Here is an 18,821-nt window from a genome sequence, read left to right as displayed (position 1 = left end):
ACATTTGACTAAAAGCATGCTACATTTCATTTAAATACACTTACTAGATTTAGAATTACGGTCAACATTTCTTCTCCATTTTAGAGCTGGCCTAAAGCCATGTACATCTGGTTAAATACCAGATTTTCTGTTATGAATAAAAGTAGAGTTATAACTTTCTGTATTTCTACTTATTCATATAATTTAGATTAAGTTAAAGTGAAACAGAGTAAATCAGCAATTTGCAGTTATGGTTATACAGGCCTTTATATGTAGTGTGAGTTTCTATGACCAACTCGTATAGTCTTATCAATTTACACTATGCATGTAATGAGCTACACAAAATAGGGTGTATTTCATCTGGGGCTTAAAATCTATTAAAAGTTTTTAAATCTTATTAGACATCACAATCCAGCTTTTTCAAAATGACATTTTCCCCTCAGGTTAATGTGGTTAAAAGATCAATTATCATCCATACCCAGATAGTAAACAGGATCCAATGTTAAACCCTAACTTAACTAGCACAAGCAGATAAGAACAGTAAAACCCTTCTTGGATGGGGTGCTAGTCCATCACAGGTTAGCCCCCATCTAACAGCTGATACCCATCATACAGCTGGGTAGACTGGAACACTGAGGTAAAATGTCTCTCAGGAGGACAAAACAGCAAGACAAAAGCCAGCCTCAAAGCTATAATCATTTAATCATAAAGCCACATTGCCTCCAAGTTACTATGAGACCTCCATAAATAATATTCTGAATGATTATGAGCAGAATAATTGATTGAGAAACAAACAATGTTTAAAACAACTGTTTAACTAAAAAGTAATTAATTTCTAATGTACTGTTTGTATTTCATAAAACAAAGATGGGTCTGAAAATCAAGATACTGTACATTTTTGTGTTACCAAATACATTATAATGTATTTAAAGTAAAATGTCAAACTATATTTCTGGTTAACTAATAAAATTGCCAGCAGTAGTACTTTGTGTTTCTTTCAAAACTATGAAAATAAGATCAATCAGTACAAAACAACAACTAAGGTTTGTACAGTGAAGCCTGTCTACATTCATGTTTAATATTCAAATGAAAAGATATAGGAAGAGAAAAATAAAGTTAAAAAAAATGATGAAAGCTCTCTGTTGAAACAAGTGTTGAGGCAACAAAAGTTTTACTACAAGAGCATGAACTTACCTTTCTGTACTGTTTTTTTACATCATCTAAAGTAGCTTCTGGTTCCACTTGCAGAACCTGAAACACCAACTTAAATTTTGAATATTCAACTAACAAAATCAACAGAGCAACATTTAAAAAAATTATTTTTCATTGATAAACCTTGTATCTCAAAACCCATACAATATAACTTTTTAGAAATATAATCACTCATCCACCTCTAAGTCCGGCAACCTTATACTAGTGCCCCATAAAAACGATACCTGTTGGTTAAAAAAAGGTATGAATATTTATGTACTTAATTTGTATATTAATATAATTACGTTTCAGAAGTTATCTCATCTCTGAATTATCTCTCTCATCACCAGTTTGTAAAAAAATTTATATTTACTAAATCAAGAGAAAGAGCTACCATGAAAGATACTGGACTGAATCTGAATGTCAATCAATATATCTGGTCAGTTTTAGACTATTAATAAATTGTTGATGGCTCTTAATAAAGACTAATTTAAATTATTTACATATGTACGTGTGTGTGTGTGTATTTTTATGATTTAACTACATTTTCTAGATTTGTTTTTATATTTTATTTAATTTCTTCATGTTGTTTAGCTAACAACTTTGCATGAAGTAAAAATGCTTGAACTAGGGTTAACTGTCGTAAATTACCTTTCGCTAATTTCTATGACAATTATCTCCATACATACTGTAACCTAGACCAACAGTTATCAATAATAATGTTACAGCTAATAGGTAAAACCTTTGATAATTCACATTAAACCCTGTTTGAAATAAATATTTCTTTCTTCGACATGCTAACTGGATGTACAGCAAGAGCTGGGCAACTGACTTGTTTAATTGATATAAATGAAAAGTTTCTAATTAACTAAAATTCTCATGAAACTGATTAATGTCACAAAAATAATCAAGTAATCAAAATTAATGTTTCCAATTATTAATATTTTAAATTATCCCACCTATCCAAATATTCAGAACATTACCATTATAATTTATCATTATTTTTAATTAATGCAAGTTGGTTTAGCTATGAGCTAAAATGACCAGGTAAGGAAGGAGAGGGTGGGTGTGATTTAATTGTACAGTTCCTAGCGCCACAAAAAATGCTTGCCCTTTTAGCTACAAGAGAGTTGTATGTTTCTTTACAAGATACAGGGAAACTAACGTTTATCTTTCATTGTCCCTAATTTTTATAAGGTATAAAAATAATGTTTTTATATTGTGATATGTTGTCATTTAAAATTTGTGTAACTATACATGTCCAGTGTATGTCATATTTGTAAGTCACACCTCTAAATTCTGTCAGTTTGTATCCTAGTGTAATGGTACATACCAAAACCCTCTGTTCACAAGGTAGGCATTCACAAAACAAAATATATAATAAGTAGAAGTATAAAGAATCAACACATTTCCTGATTGAAAATAATAAAGTTTCAGCTCATTTCATACTATTGTTGTGTACATATAATGGCTGATCCTGTTCTCTTCTACTTCTAAAAAGTGGCACATACTGTTAAGTTTATTTCTCTTTGTGAAGACACACCTAAAACCTAAAATTTCCATGTGCATACATATCAAAGGCCAACTGCTTCCCCCCACCCTCCAATTATGTCTCAAATAGTTTTGTTTTTGGAAAAAGCTCCATGCATAGCTATAACTTATAGTTGAAACTGTTCATGCCTTTTCAGAAAATATATTACCCACACATGAAATTTTCACTTGCATCTTTAGTACCATACAGTTCCCTTATATTTTGTGACAAACCTCGCTTACAAAAATAAAGTATCACTGCATAAAATGTAATCATGGAAAAATGCAATTACAAGAACAATAAATAAGTAAAAGATATGTATAAACAGTTACAAAAGACAAAATATACATTTGCACCTTTTAGAGTAACTTCAATTTTCCTGTGACAACAGGACTATACATCCTCATCAACCTTACCTGTAGTTACCAGCGTCGTTTTCTCAAGTTTACTTCCGAGGCAAGTGGCTAGAGGCGCCACTTCAATGCACAAGGGTGGCCACGTCCTCCGTATCCCTATGTTTAAAGAGACATTCCTATTTCTACGCATCTTTCTGGGCCTTTTGAAATAACTATAGTGTACACGTACATGTAGAACAGAGGACTGAACACAGTGTTGGTATTTGAATCACTGTGTCATCATTGTTTCTGACCCCAATTACGTCTAGTCGCATTGGGCTAAATTCCACAACTGTCTATATTGTACACAGTTTATACCAAACATATACTTTACTTTGTACTACTTAAGAAGATAAATAGCTATAACGTTAAACATACACACATTCTTTCAACTATTTCTTCCAATTTTCACTCTTAACATGTAATTTGTTATTGTAATTAATAAAATGTAGTTGGTTTCTAGCATCTGCACATTTCATCCCATACTGATGAATATGAGTATCACAAAGCACAAAATAACCATTTATAGGGTTACGGCAAACAACTAAATTCTGTAATGATATTAAAATCTACTTATTTGAAGGTTTTTGTTAACATTTACAAAACAAAAGCAATGTACTGTTTCTTTATAACAAAAGTAATGTACTGTTTCTTTATAACAAAAGCAATGTACTGTTTCTTTATAACAAAAGTAATGTACTGTTTCTTTATAACAAAAGTAATGTACTGTTTCTTTATAACAAAAGTATAACAAAAGTAATGTACTGTTTCTTTATAACAAAAGTAATGTACTGTTTCTTTATAACAAAAGTAATGTACTGTTTCTTTATAACAAAAGTAATGTACTGTTTCTTTATAACAAAAGTAATGTACTGTTTCTTTATAACAAAAGTAATGTACTGTTTCTTTATAACAAAAGTAATGTACTGTTTCTTTATAACAAAAGTAATGTACTGTTTCTTTATAACAAAAGCAATGTACTGTTTCTTTATAACAAAAGCAATGTACTGTTTCTTTATAACAAAAGCAATGTACTGTTTCTTTATAACAAAAGTAATGTACTGTTTCTTTATAACAAAAGTAATGTACTGTTTCTTTATAACAAAGTAATGTAATGTACTGTTTCTTTATAACAAAAGTAATGTACTGTTTCTTTATAACAAAAGTAATGTACTGTTTCTTTATAACAAAAGTAATGTACTGTTTCTTTATAACAAAAGTAATGTACTGTTTCTTTATAACAAAAGTAATGTACTGTTTCTTTATCACAATTTAAAAATAAAATATTGTCTTTTCTCATTTCCTCAAATGCTAATCATGTTTCACAAAAACTGTTTATATCATAACAAATATAAAACATCAAACCACATAATAAGCAAACAGGAGAAATAATTAGTCTGTGAAACAGTTAAAATAATTTCACTTGTAATTATAATAGTTCTAAGAAGCTTCAAAAGTTATTTTAACAATTTCCACCCATCTATGATTGAACCAAGATCATTAGAAAACTTGACTGTACAGTGTATAACAAAACCTGAGTAATTATATATTTTTACTCTTTAACACTTACTAAATAGATGAAATTGTTTACTGGAATGATATGAAAAGATAGGTAGAATCCAAAAAAACAAATGGAATTTAACTAGTCATAATATAGATATTTATTCTGAATCATGTTAATATTTGTTACATACATGCATAAGCATGTGAACTTGTTAGTTAGATGTTTAGATAAAAAAAAGGTATCTATTTTGTGTATGATGGAATCAAATCAGTTACCAAATCATTTAAAGCTTGTAAGACAAGGAGAGCATGTAACAAATATAATTATACTGTGACAAAGGACTTCAAAAATACTAGAATGTAATGTAAATTAATAAGCATATTTCATTTAAAATTCACACCTATTTCTTGTGAAAATAGCGTGTTATTTTTGTGTAAACATTTGAAAGAAACAAAATGTTTATTGAGTATATCAATCTGCAAGATAAAAATTTGGACATATTTATGACACTGATTTAATCATAATCACAATTTATTTTATTTAAAACATACACAAAATCTTTTACATAACTCTACCTCAAATGGGTTAAGGTTGAAATAAGTTGAGCCAGGACGGAGTAGTCGATCAATTTGTTGTTTAGGGGTGAGGACAGAATCTCTCTTCTCTATCTCTTTTACCTTAAAAAACAAAACAAAACCATTTAAACCAGATGTTTACCTAGTGATATTGATGGTTCAAAACGTATTGACTGATTCTTATGTTTTGTTGAATAAACACCAAATAGACCTTTGATTAATTACAGGCATTTATAAATTGTCAAGTTTTTATACTTCTCAACAGAATGACAAACAGTTTCATAGGAATGTGAAGGTCAACATACAGTAGAGCTTCTTAAGTCTTACCAGAAAGCTCAATTACAAATAAAAGTACAAATCAAGCATTAAATTAATCAAATCTATATACTGACCATAGACGCAAACTTCTACTAGCTAACATCAAATGCGACAAATAATGGTTCAGATTTTTGGCTCACACTGACTACGAGTTTTTTGTATGGATTAAAGAGCAATTTTGAAAGTATTTCTTTTGTAACTGTAAAAAAATACAAACAACATTTTATGGATACCATGAAATATCACACAGAGGAAGTCATTATGTGATAGAACTCAATGGAAGAATTTTCCAAAGCTTTGATTTTAAATCAAATAGGTGACATGGATTATGCATCTTGTTTTCCCAATATGTGTTCATCAATCAGAAAATATTCTAACAAATAACATACTAATGAAACTATACATATCAACAATTTACAAAAAAAAGAAGATAAAATTACAAACTTAACTGCACTTTAAAACCAAGTTTGTTTTTTTAAGGTTTCACAACATATCAGTAGGAACACATCTGAAATTCTATTTAATAGATGTCACTTATTTGTGCAAAAAAAATTTATTTCACACAGAAGTAAATAGAAACCTTAACATACAGATATCAAAGTGCCATTTGATATTTAAAGAATGGTGTAAAAATCCACTTAGCCCAATGCTCAAAATTACAGAATATTGAGTTTGGGCTACTGTAAAAATTCAGACATACTAACCTGGGGTTAATGTGGTTCTACTTACATAGGACATGTGCATAAAACACAAGTTTATATTTAATTATTAGAATTTACTAAAATCCTAATTTACCACAAACTTAAACACAAATATATGACTTAATAAACACCTTGTAAATTAAGAATGTGATATTATTTAGTTTCATACTTATAACACTTTCTAATCTGTATAATTCTTTTTCACTGGAATTAAAATGATAGCATCTTCCCTTGATAGAAAAAAGTTCAAGTAGTTTTGAAGGGCACTCCATAATGAATGGGTAAAATAGTGAAAGTAAAATAAAATTTTTAAACCAGCCTCTTGTATCTTACAAAAACCATCAAGTCCCCCTCTTAGAATCCTATATGATGCTGATCTCCAATATTGCTAATAGCAACTAACTCTAAAAAATAAAACATATTAGCTAGAGCCTAGTCTATCATTTCCAATCTTTAACATGTGTCTCTTCCTCCTACTGTTTTCAAAACAGCACAAAACAGAGGTGGTTACCTCATCCATCACCAAGATGATCTTTTAAACTTAATAATCTTAGAAAGTTACCCCAAGAGAAAATAAGTCGGAGATCTTAATCTATTATGTAAAACAGCCCATCCATCACCAAATTTATCCAGTCATCTTTTCTTTCAGTAAATTAGCACACTTAACCCTTCCATTATGGATTGGGTGAAATCCAATTCCAATATTTTGGAAATGCTTACATACATCTACATTTGTCTTTGGCATTCAAATAAACAATTGAAAAATCAGAATGTTCCCCATGTGATTTTTATAGCCACTAGAAGATTTTTCTTTGTCTTAAACCTAAGAGGGAAGAGTAAATGAAAATATTGTCTGAAATATGAAAAAAAAGGTTTTCACCCAAATACAGTTTGGCTAGTAAGCCTGATAAATTAGTGGGATCCTGTGCTACTGATAAAGTAAATTATAAAATTTTGCCACTTGAAAACAAGTACATAAAACCTAAAAAAAAAAAAAAAGTTTTACATCCTCTATAGGTAAAATGTAACAAGGCTTACCATATTCAGGCAAGTTAGCAAATGAGTACATGGTAAGTAGAAATAAAATCAATTTTCTATATTTCTTTCTGTAATGCTCGATGTTTTAAAAAAACAGCAGAAAAATATTTTGTAAATGGTAAAAATGTGTACATATGTAATGTATTATAACTGAAATGTGATTATATTTTATAAAATACTGTTTCACTAGAAAAAAACCAAAGATAAGTGACTTTGTAAAGGCCAGTTTTATACTAATGGATATAACATAACTGCATGTGTGCCATGTTATTCAACTCATGTAATGTTAGTTAAAAAAGTTAACCAAAAGGTTAATAAAATAAAAATTATAAATATACATGTATAGTATTATGAGAACTAAGTTATTTACTAAACGTTTATGGTTTCTTGTTATAATTTTTGTTGTAATTCTAGAACAAAAAGGCATAATTTATATCTATTTCCTAATTTTTCATGTTCATTATGAGGTCAACCAAACCCATACAAAGATACTATACTGAAAATAACACAAAATAAAAATTTTTATTTAAAAAAAGTTTAACAACTAATTGGAGGCTATAAAGATTTTGTATGTGAAATTTGACAATTTGCTGATACGTAAAATAATTTTAATGTTAAAATCAAATTTACTCTGCATGTTAGATAGTCAACATTCAAAATTTAAAAAATACATTAAAAATCTTACAACTTAATAAAAAAGATTTGAGTACTAAAACCTTGTAATGTTTACTATTAACCCACAAAATTTTGTGAAGGTACACATAATATTAATATCAACCATAGGAAGACCTAGAAATTATGTGGAATGGTTCAGAATAAGGCCATTATTGTCAAAGTTTATTAAATATACACTATATATAAACAAGTGTTACAGTGGGTTAATTTGGAAATTTCTGTCAAGTAAATGTTCACTAACATTCTCAACTAGCATATAAATTACTTGGTATTTGGAAAAAGTAACTAGCATGATATAATACCTTAATATATATAGAAATATTACAAAGAAATTTAAAGTGCTTAAATTTACATTTGTAAAAATGTGGAATAAACACCTCATGATTCATTTTTTAAATGGCTAACTTCACAAAAAAGCGAGACAGAGTAAGCAAGATGTGACTTGAGATTTGTTTTCTATCTGCCCCATTTACATAAACCTTCATACATCTGTTATGCAATAAATGTACTGTTTTTCTAACACTACCAGGTTTATCAACACTTGATGTAAATCATTTATTGCACCTTAACTTAAAAAGGGGAAACAAATGTTAACAAAACGTACAATTTTTCTTAGCATTTGATCAAACTATTTGAAAAAGAAATGCATCCTTTCAGATTTTGAGGAATGCCTGTGAGATTGTTTTTGATCTTAAAATATATTAAGGATGAACAGTTACATTTGGTTGGTGAAAAAGGATTGTGTTAAAATTGTTATAATTCTACATCTTTTATGTTTCTAAAGTGAAACAATAAGCAGCTGTGTGGAAGAGGCACATTAGACATTAAAGTTAAGTTGAACCTGGAAGATTATGTGAGAATGCATAGTAAGTATTGATAATAACACTAAGTACTAATATGAGTACAATAATTATGCATACATTACCTGTCTGTAATGTAAAACATATTACAGATGTTCTTTTACTTCACTTACTTTGTTTTATATATAGACTGACAACAATAAGCCATAAACAACACAAAGAAACATAAAAATAGTCAAATGCTTGGCAACGATCAGTGTGTCTTGCATGTCAGTTGTTGCCAATGCAGTAGACAAATTTTTATTCTTGTTTTGGATTTCGTAACATTTTCTGCTAGTTTAGTGACATTTATTACTCAAATCATGTATCAAAGACTTGTTTGGTAATATATGTGCATACTCATAAAATTTTGTAATGGAACATGTTAAAATGGTAAATGTACCAGAACTTATAGTGTACTGTTTTCAAGTCAACACACACTTCAATGTACATCTCCTGCAACACTGCACTCTTTTCAAAACACAGTTTTTAAATTATTCTAGCATAGATCATTAAATCCATTTTTAAAAACCTCTTCAAAAATCTCCTGATAATAATAATATTTTATTCCAAATCTTTCTTGATAAACATATTAGGGGAAGCCTTAACTTTTCATCTCTGCAAAAAAATCACACAATATTTCAGAATTTCCTGATAATTGCAAGGTTTCTTGTGATGTTCCTCTTGAAAAAGATAGAACTAATGCAAGACCTGTAACACCATATTCATTTCAATTTCACCACACACCAATTATGAGTACTGTAAAATAACTTTAAAACAAAACATTAAAAATCATTTAATAAATAATATTCAGTTTCAGAAATAATGATTTTCCTGTTTTGCTATCTTATTTCCTAATAAAGGTTGATTTTTTTTTTTAAAGTGAGTATGCCTTATTATCAGTATCATTAATTTCATAAAGCCAAAGGTTAGGGCCTTATTATATAGTGTTAGAAAAATTGAATACATTTTTAAAAATTATACTGATATAGGACAATTTAAGATGAAGCTATGTACTTGAAAAGCTTTACAACCAAGTGCAAATGGCATCTACAACCTTCATCCTTTACAAAACAAATGCAAAATTTGAAGCATTGTTCACATAGATAACAATGTGACTGTGAAGTCTACATGTAATTATTGAACACAAATCTGTGCTTTATCAAGTAATTAACCAATAAACTGTATCAGAATATATGAAATGCTGCCTACATTTAGTAAATAACACATATAACAGCTCTAAATATAGGTAGAAATGTGAATTAAGAGTCTCTCATGTTTAATGAGTATTATTTTGATACTATTAATAAAAATGCCTGCTAACACTCTGAAACACAGTGAAATAACATCTTACATAATCAATAAACTAGTTAACTAGTAGGTGATAATCTCATGGTGACTGACTACACTGTAGAATACAGAACAGGTTCTTTCACTGATTTTATGAGTAGTATTCTTATCAGATATGAAACATTTAATTCACCATATTTTGCTTTTCCTGGTTTAACAATATGATACCTTGCTTTGCAGCAGTTTCACTCCCTCTAAATCATGAGGAAGAACTTCCATGATTGCTGCTTCTACATTACTGGTGTACAGGAGGTCAATGTCCTGCCAGTATGTGCCAGACTTACTAAAGAGATTTCTCTTGTGAGCTTATTAGCTTCCTTGCATAGTTTTACCACTAGATGCCCTGTACATCCAGATGATGGTCTCATCATACTTTGACTGGAAGCTAACCACTCTCTATATTATTCAGTTAAGTTAGTTACAAACATCATAATAATGGCACTGTATTTGTGGTTCATCATTTCTTTCAGCAATCCAGAGAAAAATCTAGTTTACAGCTTCACCCTCATGCTGCTTTTGGAAAGACTGAATGCTCCACCAGCCTTCTGTAACACTTCATTTCTCTGCAAGACAATAAATATTCAATTAGCTTTCTTACCATCTTTGGCATAAAAAACAATACGTCTATAAACAGGTGCTAATAGGCTTTTTCTGCTTCACCCTAGATCCATTCTCTGCGTTTTCACTCTATGCTGATTTCCACAGATCCCAGTAGAACCAAATTATCTCAGTAAAAAGCTGTATAGCACCTTTTCATCCAAGACTGTTCCTTCAGATACCTGTTAGATCATCTTCAACTCAGCTTTTATCAGCAGGATTTTGTGAAATGTCCTAATTAAAAAGGACTTTGCATATCTCTAGTAAAGCATTTTGCTTATAATGACTATCAGCATCCTGTGTAGCAGGACCTTTAAAAGAGTGGTTGAAGTACATTAAATGGCAACACTTAAATAATTTACAAGGAAATGGATATGTATTAGCAGTAATACCAACAAAGTAATATCTGATACAGTGTTAGTAGGCTTCGTTATTAGTGTTATAAAATTACAAATTCAAAAACCTAGCGTAGTAGAAGACTTCCATTGTATAATTTTACTTACCCTAGACCTATCTGTTAAAATTCAATTGTATAGTTATATAATAATACTAAGATTATATTAATACTGTATAGCATTAAAACTTGCAATACCTAAATTTAAAAGTTACGCTAATTACGTTACGGCTGTCTAAATGTCGTTAGATTAAACATATTAAGAATATTATATAAAAACATATTTTATTAGTTTTGAAATACGTTTAAGTAAAAAAGAATAACTGAAATTAGTTAATTATCCATTTACACAAACCTCAACATAGAAACTGTTAAACAATGAATCCGAGGATGATGAACAACCACCAGTACCCGCCGCCATTTTTTTCAGAAAAATTCTTAACAAATACAGCTTTTACTCACTAGAGGGTGTCTGAACTAGATGTTTTATTATTTTTTAGTTTCTCAATCTGTCAATAGACGACACTTCATTTATTTTATCATAGATCTACTAAATGTCTATAAAACAGATTTTGTCAAAATGTTAACACATAACTAGATACTAGCTTTATGCACGAATTTATTGTTTGTTTGTTTTAGTTTTTTGTGGGGGAGTAGCATTAAAGAATAAAATTATGCCAAATGCAGGGTTTCCTTGGAAACATCTGCCATTTTATACATATATATATAATTCAAGAACGACAAGAGATATTTTGGTCCATTCAGGCTGTCCCAGCCACTATATTTAAAAAAGTTTGATTTTAGGTTTTGTTATACTTGTATTTTAGTACTCAATATCGGCTTATTTCTATATCTTAATGTTTCAATATTTTTATTGCTGCACCCATCTCATACAGCTCTAATTAAGTATCTTCTATCTGTTAACAAGATTTCAACTTTCAGCAAAGATAATCGCCCGGGAATTCGGAATTGTTTCATGATTAAAACAGTGTTATTGTAGCAAAAACCCAGCATAACCAGGTGGTTAAGGCGCTCGACTCGTAATCTGAGGGTCGCGGGTTCGCATCTCCGTCGCACCAAATATGCTTGCCCTTTCAGCCGTGGAGACGTTACAATGTTACAGTAAATCCCCCTATTTGTTAGTAAAAGAATAGCCCAAGAGTTGGCGATGGGTGATGATGATTAGTTGCCTTCTCTGTAGTCTTACACTGCTAAATTAGGGACAGTTAGCGCATATAACCCTCATGTAGCTTTGCGTGAAATTCATGAACAAACAAACAAACTATGACCCTTCGTGCTGTAGCCAGTGGTATAGTATGTTGAGTTTGACCTCTAAACATAATAATGATTATGCCTCTAGACAGTAAATGTTTAAAATCTAGATGTGTTTTTCGAAACATCGTCCTTGAGAAACGTAAAATGCCCCCCCCCCAATGGCTCAGTGGTATGTCTGCGGACTTACAACGCTAAAAACCGGGTTTCGATACCTGTGGTGGGCAGAGCACAGATAGCCCATTGTGGGCGACTAATCAGGTAAGAAACGAGATTAATAAAATTAATAAATAGATAAACTGATAGGACATGAATTGCAGCCTTCATTCGCAAGAATATGTGTATTTAATAATATTATATTACAAAGTGAATAATGAATTAGCAATTCAATTAAAAATTTGACCATTTAAAACACTGTTTGTAACTATCATCGTAACTAGAGTCAATATTCTACAGGGGTAAAAAGTGCTTTCAAGCTGTAACTTTCAGTTCTATGTGAATGAAGCCAATAAAAACAAATGATAGCTAGTTTACGGTCATGTTTGTAAGAAACGACAGTTACAGTTATTATTTTACTTCAGTTAAAGGTTCAAAGAACTTCACTGTATTGTTAACTCTTCGTAAAACATAGACTGTTTCATAGATAACACTTTCTGTATATATATATAGATAGATTCTGTATTAGTGTTAAATAGTAGGGCTTGGCGTGCTTCAGTGATTAATTTTCCTGACTGTTGATATCCGGGTTCGAACTGCGATATACTACTGAATTTGATCAAGCATCAATCTATGGGTCACTGGATCGAAACCTTTTGCTGTCATTCTGGTTTTTCATTTTAGGTTGTGGGCACATGCGCATCCGCAGGAGTGCAAGAAAGAGCACGTGCCCTCCTCTGGAAAATGAGAAACATAACATTCAATTCACAATTTTATACTAGACTGTCCCCTGTGTTGGTGTGATATAATGTGACGATTAGTCCCACTATTCGTTGATAAAAGAGTGGCCCAAGAGTTAGAGGTCTGTGGTGTTGGCTAGCTGCTCCTTGTCTAGTCTACTGCTTCAAAATTAGGGACGAATAGCCCAGACAACCCTCGAAGAGGTTTATGGGAAGTTCAACAAACAAACAAACAAACAAACCCTATTGTTAGAAATTTCAAATTAAGAATCGTCATGTCTCAATACTAGAGGTCGCTAACTTTTAGGATTCAGCCCATGTGATGCATAAGGCGCTGTTAAGGCTGAAAATACCAGAAAGCATGTGACATATACCAAATAAAATAAAACACAATTTGTTGAATTTTTTTATTATCGAATGCACTTTCTCCTTTCAGCAACAGAAGTAGCGATATAATTTAAATTTTGTATTACCGTATGATATGAAAGTACAATGATGTCCTTCAGGTAATTAAACAGCATTAACAAAACACTAATTCAGGAAGTGTACTATATAGCGAATAGTTTCGAACTAGCTCTTGCCAAATTGTACAAATATTTGTATCACCTTCTGAGATGGAGTAGTCGGGCAGACACAAGGCAAAAATGATTACAAGTTTCCAGCTGTAACCCATGCAACCTTTACCTGACAGAAAGGATTAGTAGCTGTTTATGACCTTTTAACATTTGTTTAACTTAAATGTCATACTGTGTGCAGAACACACACACGAAGATTAACAACTGAATAATTAGGTTTCATATGTTGTTATACGGAATAGGTTGGTATAATTTTAAGCTACATTTATTTTATTTTAATGGTAATGGTATTTTGGATATTAACATTCCTTTGAAACTTTTTCGGTCGTTACAGGAAATGTAATGGAAAACCATCAATAAAATGACGGATTAAGAAGCCTGTAAGTCAGCATTTTGTAAAACCTGTCGCAACTAAAACCTTGTTGCTTGTTTTAGCACAAAGATACCCACTAGCGTATCTACGATCTGTCAACGATGAGGAATGAAACTGCTCCAGATTTTTGTATTGTAAATCTGTAAACACAGTACTGACGCTGTAATGGGACCACAACTAGCAGCTATAGATGAAAGTCGGAATAAAAAAGTTATGGAACCTTTCAGTGTTGTAATTGAACCAAAGGTTGAAGTGAATCTGTAAGCTAGAAACGCATCTGTATATATATATAAGGATGTAATAAATAGCATTTTTAACTCTAAGTGAACCGATAAACCTTTACGTTTTATTGGTATTTTGTTTTTTTACATCTTAAAATGTGTGTTACTAATTTATTTAATTTCCGTCTATCTTTTAGCTAGGTGTTGGTTTTCCATTATTCTTATAAAAAAAAATGTAAAATTAATTTTCATAATGACTAACATTAAATATCAGTTGTCAAACAAAATCGAATCACCAAGTACAGCTTTGAACAGTAAAATTACCGAGGCAAAATGTCACAGAACCATAAAGCATAGTATTACACAGTAAAATATCGGTTACCAAACGTCACAGAACCATCCAAACGAAGCGTTACACAATAAAACTACTGAAATTATATTTTTATTTCTTAAGCTTTCAAACACGAAAATGTTTAGATGCCTTAAAACTATTATTTCTAATTACCCTGTTTATTACACCAGGCTTACGAGTGTAATCATGTTTGGATGATAATAACCATTAATGTGACTTTTTTTCCTCTCTGAAATGTGTAATGTCAATGAAGAAACGAAACAATCCGTAAATAACGTAAAACTCTGATCTGCCCATAATTTTGCTACGCCTTCTGCAGTAGACTAGTTTCGCCGAATTCGCGGTAGGTTGGTACTGTTTAGGACAGTTAGTGTAAAAAACAACCACAAAACGATCAGTGAAATACCTTACATCGAAAAATAATGATTTTTTGCACCAGGTCAATTCAAAGTTTTTGTTGATTTTTTTAAAAAAATAATCTTACAAGCAACGGCAAACAAGAAAAACGAATTTCGTAGTTGAAAATATTTTGACATTTCATCAGTGAGATAAATCTAGTGGCAATTGTTGTTGTTTTGAATTAAGTACAAAGCTACTCAATGGGTTATCTGTATTCTGCTCATCACGGGTATCGAAACCTGATTTTTAGTATTGTAAATCCACAGACATACCGCTGAGCCACTGGTGCGCTCTGTTAGTAATACCAGATATTATTTAAACAATTAAAACCATGTGGTTTATATATTGCGTAGTCGCAATAATTTATTTTATTTTATTGTAGACAATAATGAAATTAATCCGAAATTATGTAAAAAGGAATAAACAGTATTACAAGAAACAACTTTACAATTTGAGTTTGTAGAATCACACTAATATACTATCAATAATTTTGTAGAAACTTATATACAGTAGACACTACTCGTTCGCACGATATCCTAAAAAAATTCTTCGTGACTGTAAGTTTCCTAACTTATAATGCTAAAATACCGGATTTCATATCTCGCAGTAAGCACAGCAGATAACTCAGTGTGGGTTTGTTAAAAACAAATTTGGATATAGAAAACATGTTGTGTGTGAGATCTTTTCTTCATCATGCAAACGTTGATGAAACAATAAAAATAAAACAGTTGTTAAAAAACTTGTGAGCATAAAGATACTAGAAAACAGTTGACGAATCTGTTTAAACTTTTCATTCGCTTCTTCTATGTGGGTATGTTATTTTGAATATCCAGAAGGGCCAGGTCCACAAGACCTCTTCCTTCATACCTAGCTTTCATGTCGACTACTACTTATGTTGTTATTGTAGTGCTTTTTGGATCAGAGTGATCCACAGCACTTGGGCCCTTTTCAGGGCAATGTCCATGTATTGTATTGAGTTGCCCTTTTTTATTTTTTATTACTTTTATATATATATTTTCCTTTTTTTCCATATATATTTATCGGAAAAATGAAGTAATAATAATAAAATAAACGAAAGGAAAGAAGAAGGAAAAAATAAAATACAACTAGTTTTAAGTGTCTCGTGCATGGTGGCTTGATTTATATTTCTCAAATATATATTTATAGGAGAGAGGTACTTAGGACTATGTTCATCATGTACGTAGATCACACATTAAATCATTTTTATGCCAATTCTTATTAAAATAGTTTAGTGCATTATGCAAGAGTCTTTCAGATATTGTTTCTATGTTTGCATACTTGTGGATGAAGTGCTACGTGGTACTTTATAGGCTGAAGTTAAAATTGAATTTGGTATTTTTTGTAGTTTCTGTAATTGTTTTTGTGTTATGTCTATCCAGGTAGGAGATTAATATTCTGTTATATGTCTAATGTACGTTTTGTAGATTTTTATTATATTATCAGATGTTCCTTGATTTTTACCTGAAAGACTTCTTGCATAATTTGCTCTTTTCCAGATTCTAATCAGGAGATTGTTTGTATGCTGTATTCACGTTAATTTGGTATCATAAGTTAATCCTAAAAATTTTGCATAAGTAGCAGTCTGTAAAAACGATCCATTCATGTATAACTTGGGTGGATCTATTTTCAGTTTATTTAATTTGGTGAATAGTACTCCTTGGTTTTTCGGAATATTTATTTTTATTTTATGTTTCTGGCAGTATTCTTCTACTCAGGACTGGTTGGACGTTTGTTGCTGTTATTGAAGGAATGGGGGTACTTTTCCAGACCGCTAAATCGTCAGCAAATTGTGATGGGAAACCTACATTCGGGTCCGATAGTGGCATATTACTCACATACATGATAAATAATATAGGGCTAACTACCCCTCCCTGCGAGACTCCTGCCTCAGGTGAAAAGGACCCTGAGTGAGCCCCATTCACATCTACTTTACACGTTTTATTGTCCAGGAGGTCTGGCATGGCCAAGTGTGTTAAGTGTTCGACTCGTATCCGAGGGTCGTGGGTTCGAATCCCGGTCGCACTAAACATGCTCGCCCTTTCAGCCGTGTGGGCGTTATAATGTGACGGTCAATCCCAGTATTCGTTGGTAAAAGAGTAGCCCAAGAGTTGGCGGTGGGTGGTGATGATTAGCTGCCTTTCCTCTAATCTTACACTGCTAATTTAGGGACGGCTAGCGCAGATAGCCCTCAAGTAGCTTTGCCCGAAATTCAAAAACAAACTATTGTCCAGGAAGTAAGATAGCCAGCAAATAATTACCTAGGGTAAAGCCATTTCCGTTAACCGCTGGCGTAATCCGTTATGCCAGACAGTGTCAAATGCTTTCTCAATGTCGAGAAAGCAAGTTACAGTGATTCGTTTTTGTTAAAGCTGTCTGTAATTGTTTCTGTTAATCTGATTAGATGGTCTGTAGTTTATATTTTCTAAATCCGTTTTGAATTTCGGGTAATTTTGAATTTACTTCTAAGTATATAGATAGTCGGTTACTAATTATTCTTTCTAAAATTTTGCTGATGCAACTGGTTAGGCTAATTGGGCGGTAATTGTTTGGTTTATTCGCTGGCTTTCCTTCTTTCTGGAACATTAATAATTACTGCTTCCTTCCAAGAAACAGGGATATATCCAGCTGATAATGATAAGTTAAATAAGGCTGTTAGGTGCTCATATAATTTCTGAGTACCATGTTTTAGGAGGAGAGCTTGTATACCATCTTCTCCAAGAGCTTTGTTTTTTGTTTTTGATAGCTGTTTGTACTTCCGTTACTGTTATATCTTTTATTAGTTGATGAGTGCTCCAGTCTATTGTTTTCTCTGGTTTTATTCATGTGTTAACTGGAAATTTTGGTGTGTATATGATTTTGTTGTGTTCAATAAAGGTATTGACTTTATTATAGAAGTATCTGTTCATGTCTGGTTCATGATGAACGTGTTTTCTAGGTGTTTTCGTAGTTTGTTTTTTTAATTTCACGCAAAACTATACGAGGGCTATTTGCGCTAGCCGTCAAAAGTTCAGAGGGAAGGCAGCTAGTCATCACTACCCACCGCCAACTCTTGGGCTACTCATTTAACAATGATTAATGGGATTGACCGTCATATTATAATAATGCCCCTTACGTTTGAAGGGGCGAGCATGTTTGGTGCGACGGGGATTTGAACCCACGACCCTCAGATGATGAGTCGAATGCCTTAACTCAGCCATGTCGGGTCCTGTTTTCATAGCGTACAAAGAGAGTGGAATGATACTCAAACGTTTCTTTGAAACCCGAATAAGTAAGACTACCTCATGGGGTAAATTAACAATACGTTTAATACTTGTATTATTGGTAACAATCTTCCAAAAATAAGCTTTCGAATACTCAAAGTATTACCACGTTTTTCTACCACACATTCTATATCTTTTTAAAAAAGAAATAATAAAATATACAAATTTAAACCACATTCTTCATTATGTAACTGATTTTTTTTTTCATGTGAAACTGCAGTAGCAGTACCAGTCTATATGTCTAAAACCTTTCCACCCTTACAGAAGTCGTAAACCAAAAAAAACAAACAAATAACAAAGAATAAACATAGAACAAAAACAATATCCTTAGGTATTGTTTGTTTTCAACTTATGAACAAAGATAC

The 18,821-nt window shown here is 31.4% G+C and overlaps 1 protein-coding gene across 2 annotated transcripts in view; it reads right to left on the bottom strand.

Moving 5' to 3' along the window:
• The window catches only part of LOC143257633 (dnaJ homolog subfamily C member 8), a 35,557-nt gene extending 23,982 nt beyond the window's left edge, over window positions 1–11,575 (bottom strand). Inside the window, exons 1-3 of one of the 2 annotated variants that reach the window (XM_076516665.1) lie at window positions 11,443–11,575; window positions 5,176–5,277; window positions 1,174–1,230 (exon numbers count right to left, since the gene is read on the bottom strand). In XM_076516665.1, coding sequence (XP_076372780.1) covers window positions 1,174–1,230; window positions 5,176–5,277; window positions 11,443–11,508 — 225 coding nt within the window. In that variant the 5' untranslated portion in view covers window positions 11,509–11,575. Of the gene's footprint in view, window positions 1–1,173; window positions 1,231–5,175; window positions 5,278–10,694; window positions 10,830–11,442 lie in introns of those variants that run through there. The other variant, XM_076516666.1, reaches the window with a different exon arrangement.
• Between the last annotated feature and the right edge of the window lie 7,246 nt (window positions 11,576–18,821).

This window comes from Tachypleus tridentatus, chromosome 7 (assembly GCF_004210375.1).
Source record: "Tachypleus tridentatus isolate NWPU-2018 chromosome 7, ASM421037v1, whole genome shotgun sequence".
NCBI classification, from domain to species: domain Eukaryota; kingdom Metazoa; phylum Arthropoda; class Merostomata; order Xiphosura; family Limulidae; genus Tachypleus; species Tachypleus tridentatus.
The sequence above is the reverse complement of the archived record's forward strand: the minus strand, read 5'-3'. Positions and strand labels throughout refer to the sequence as shown.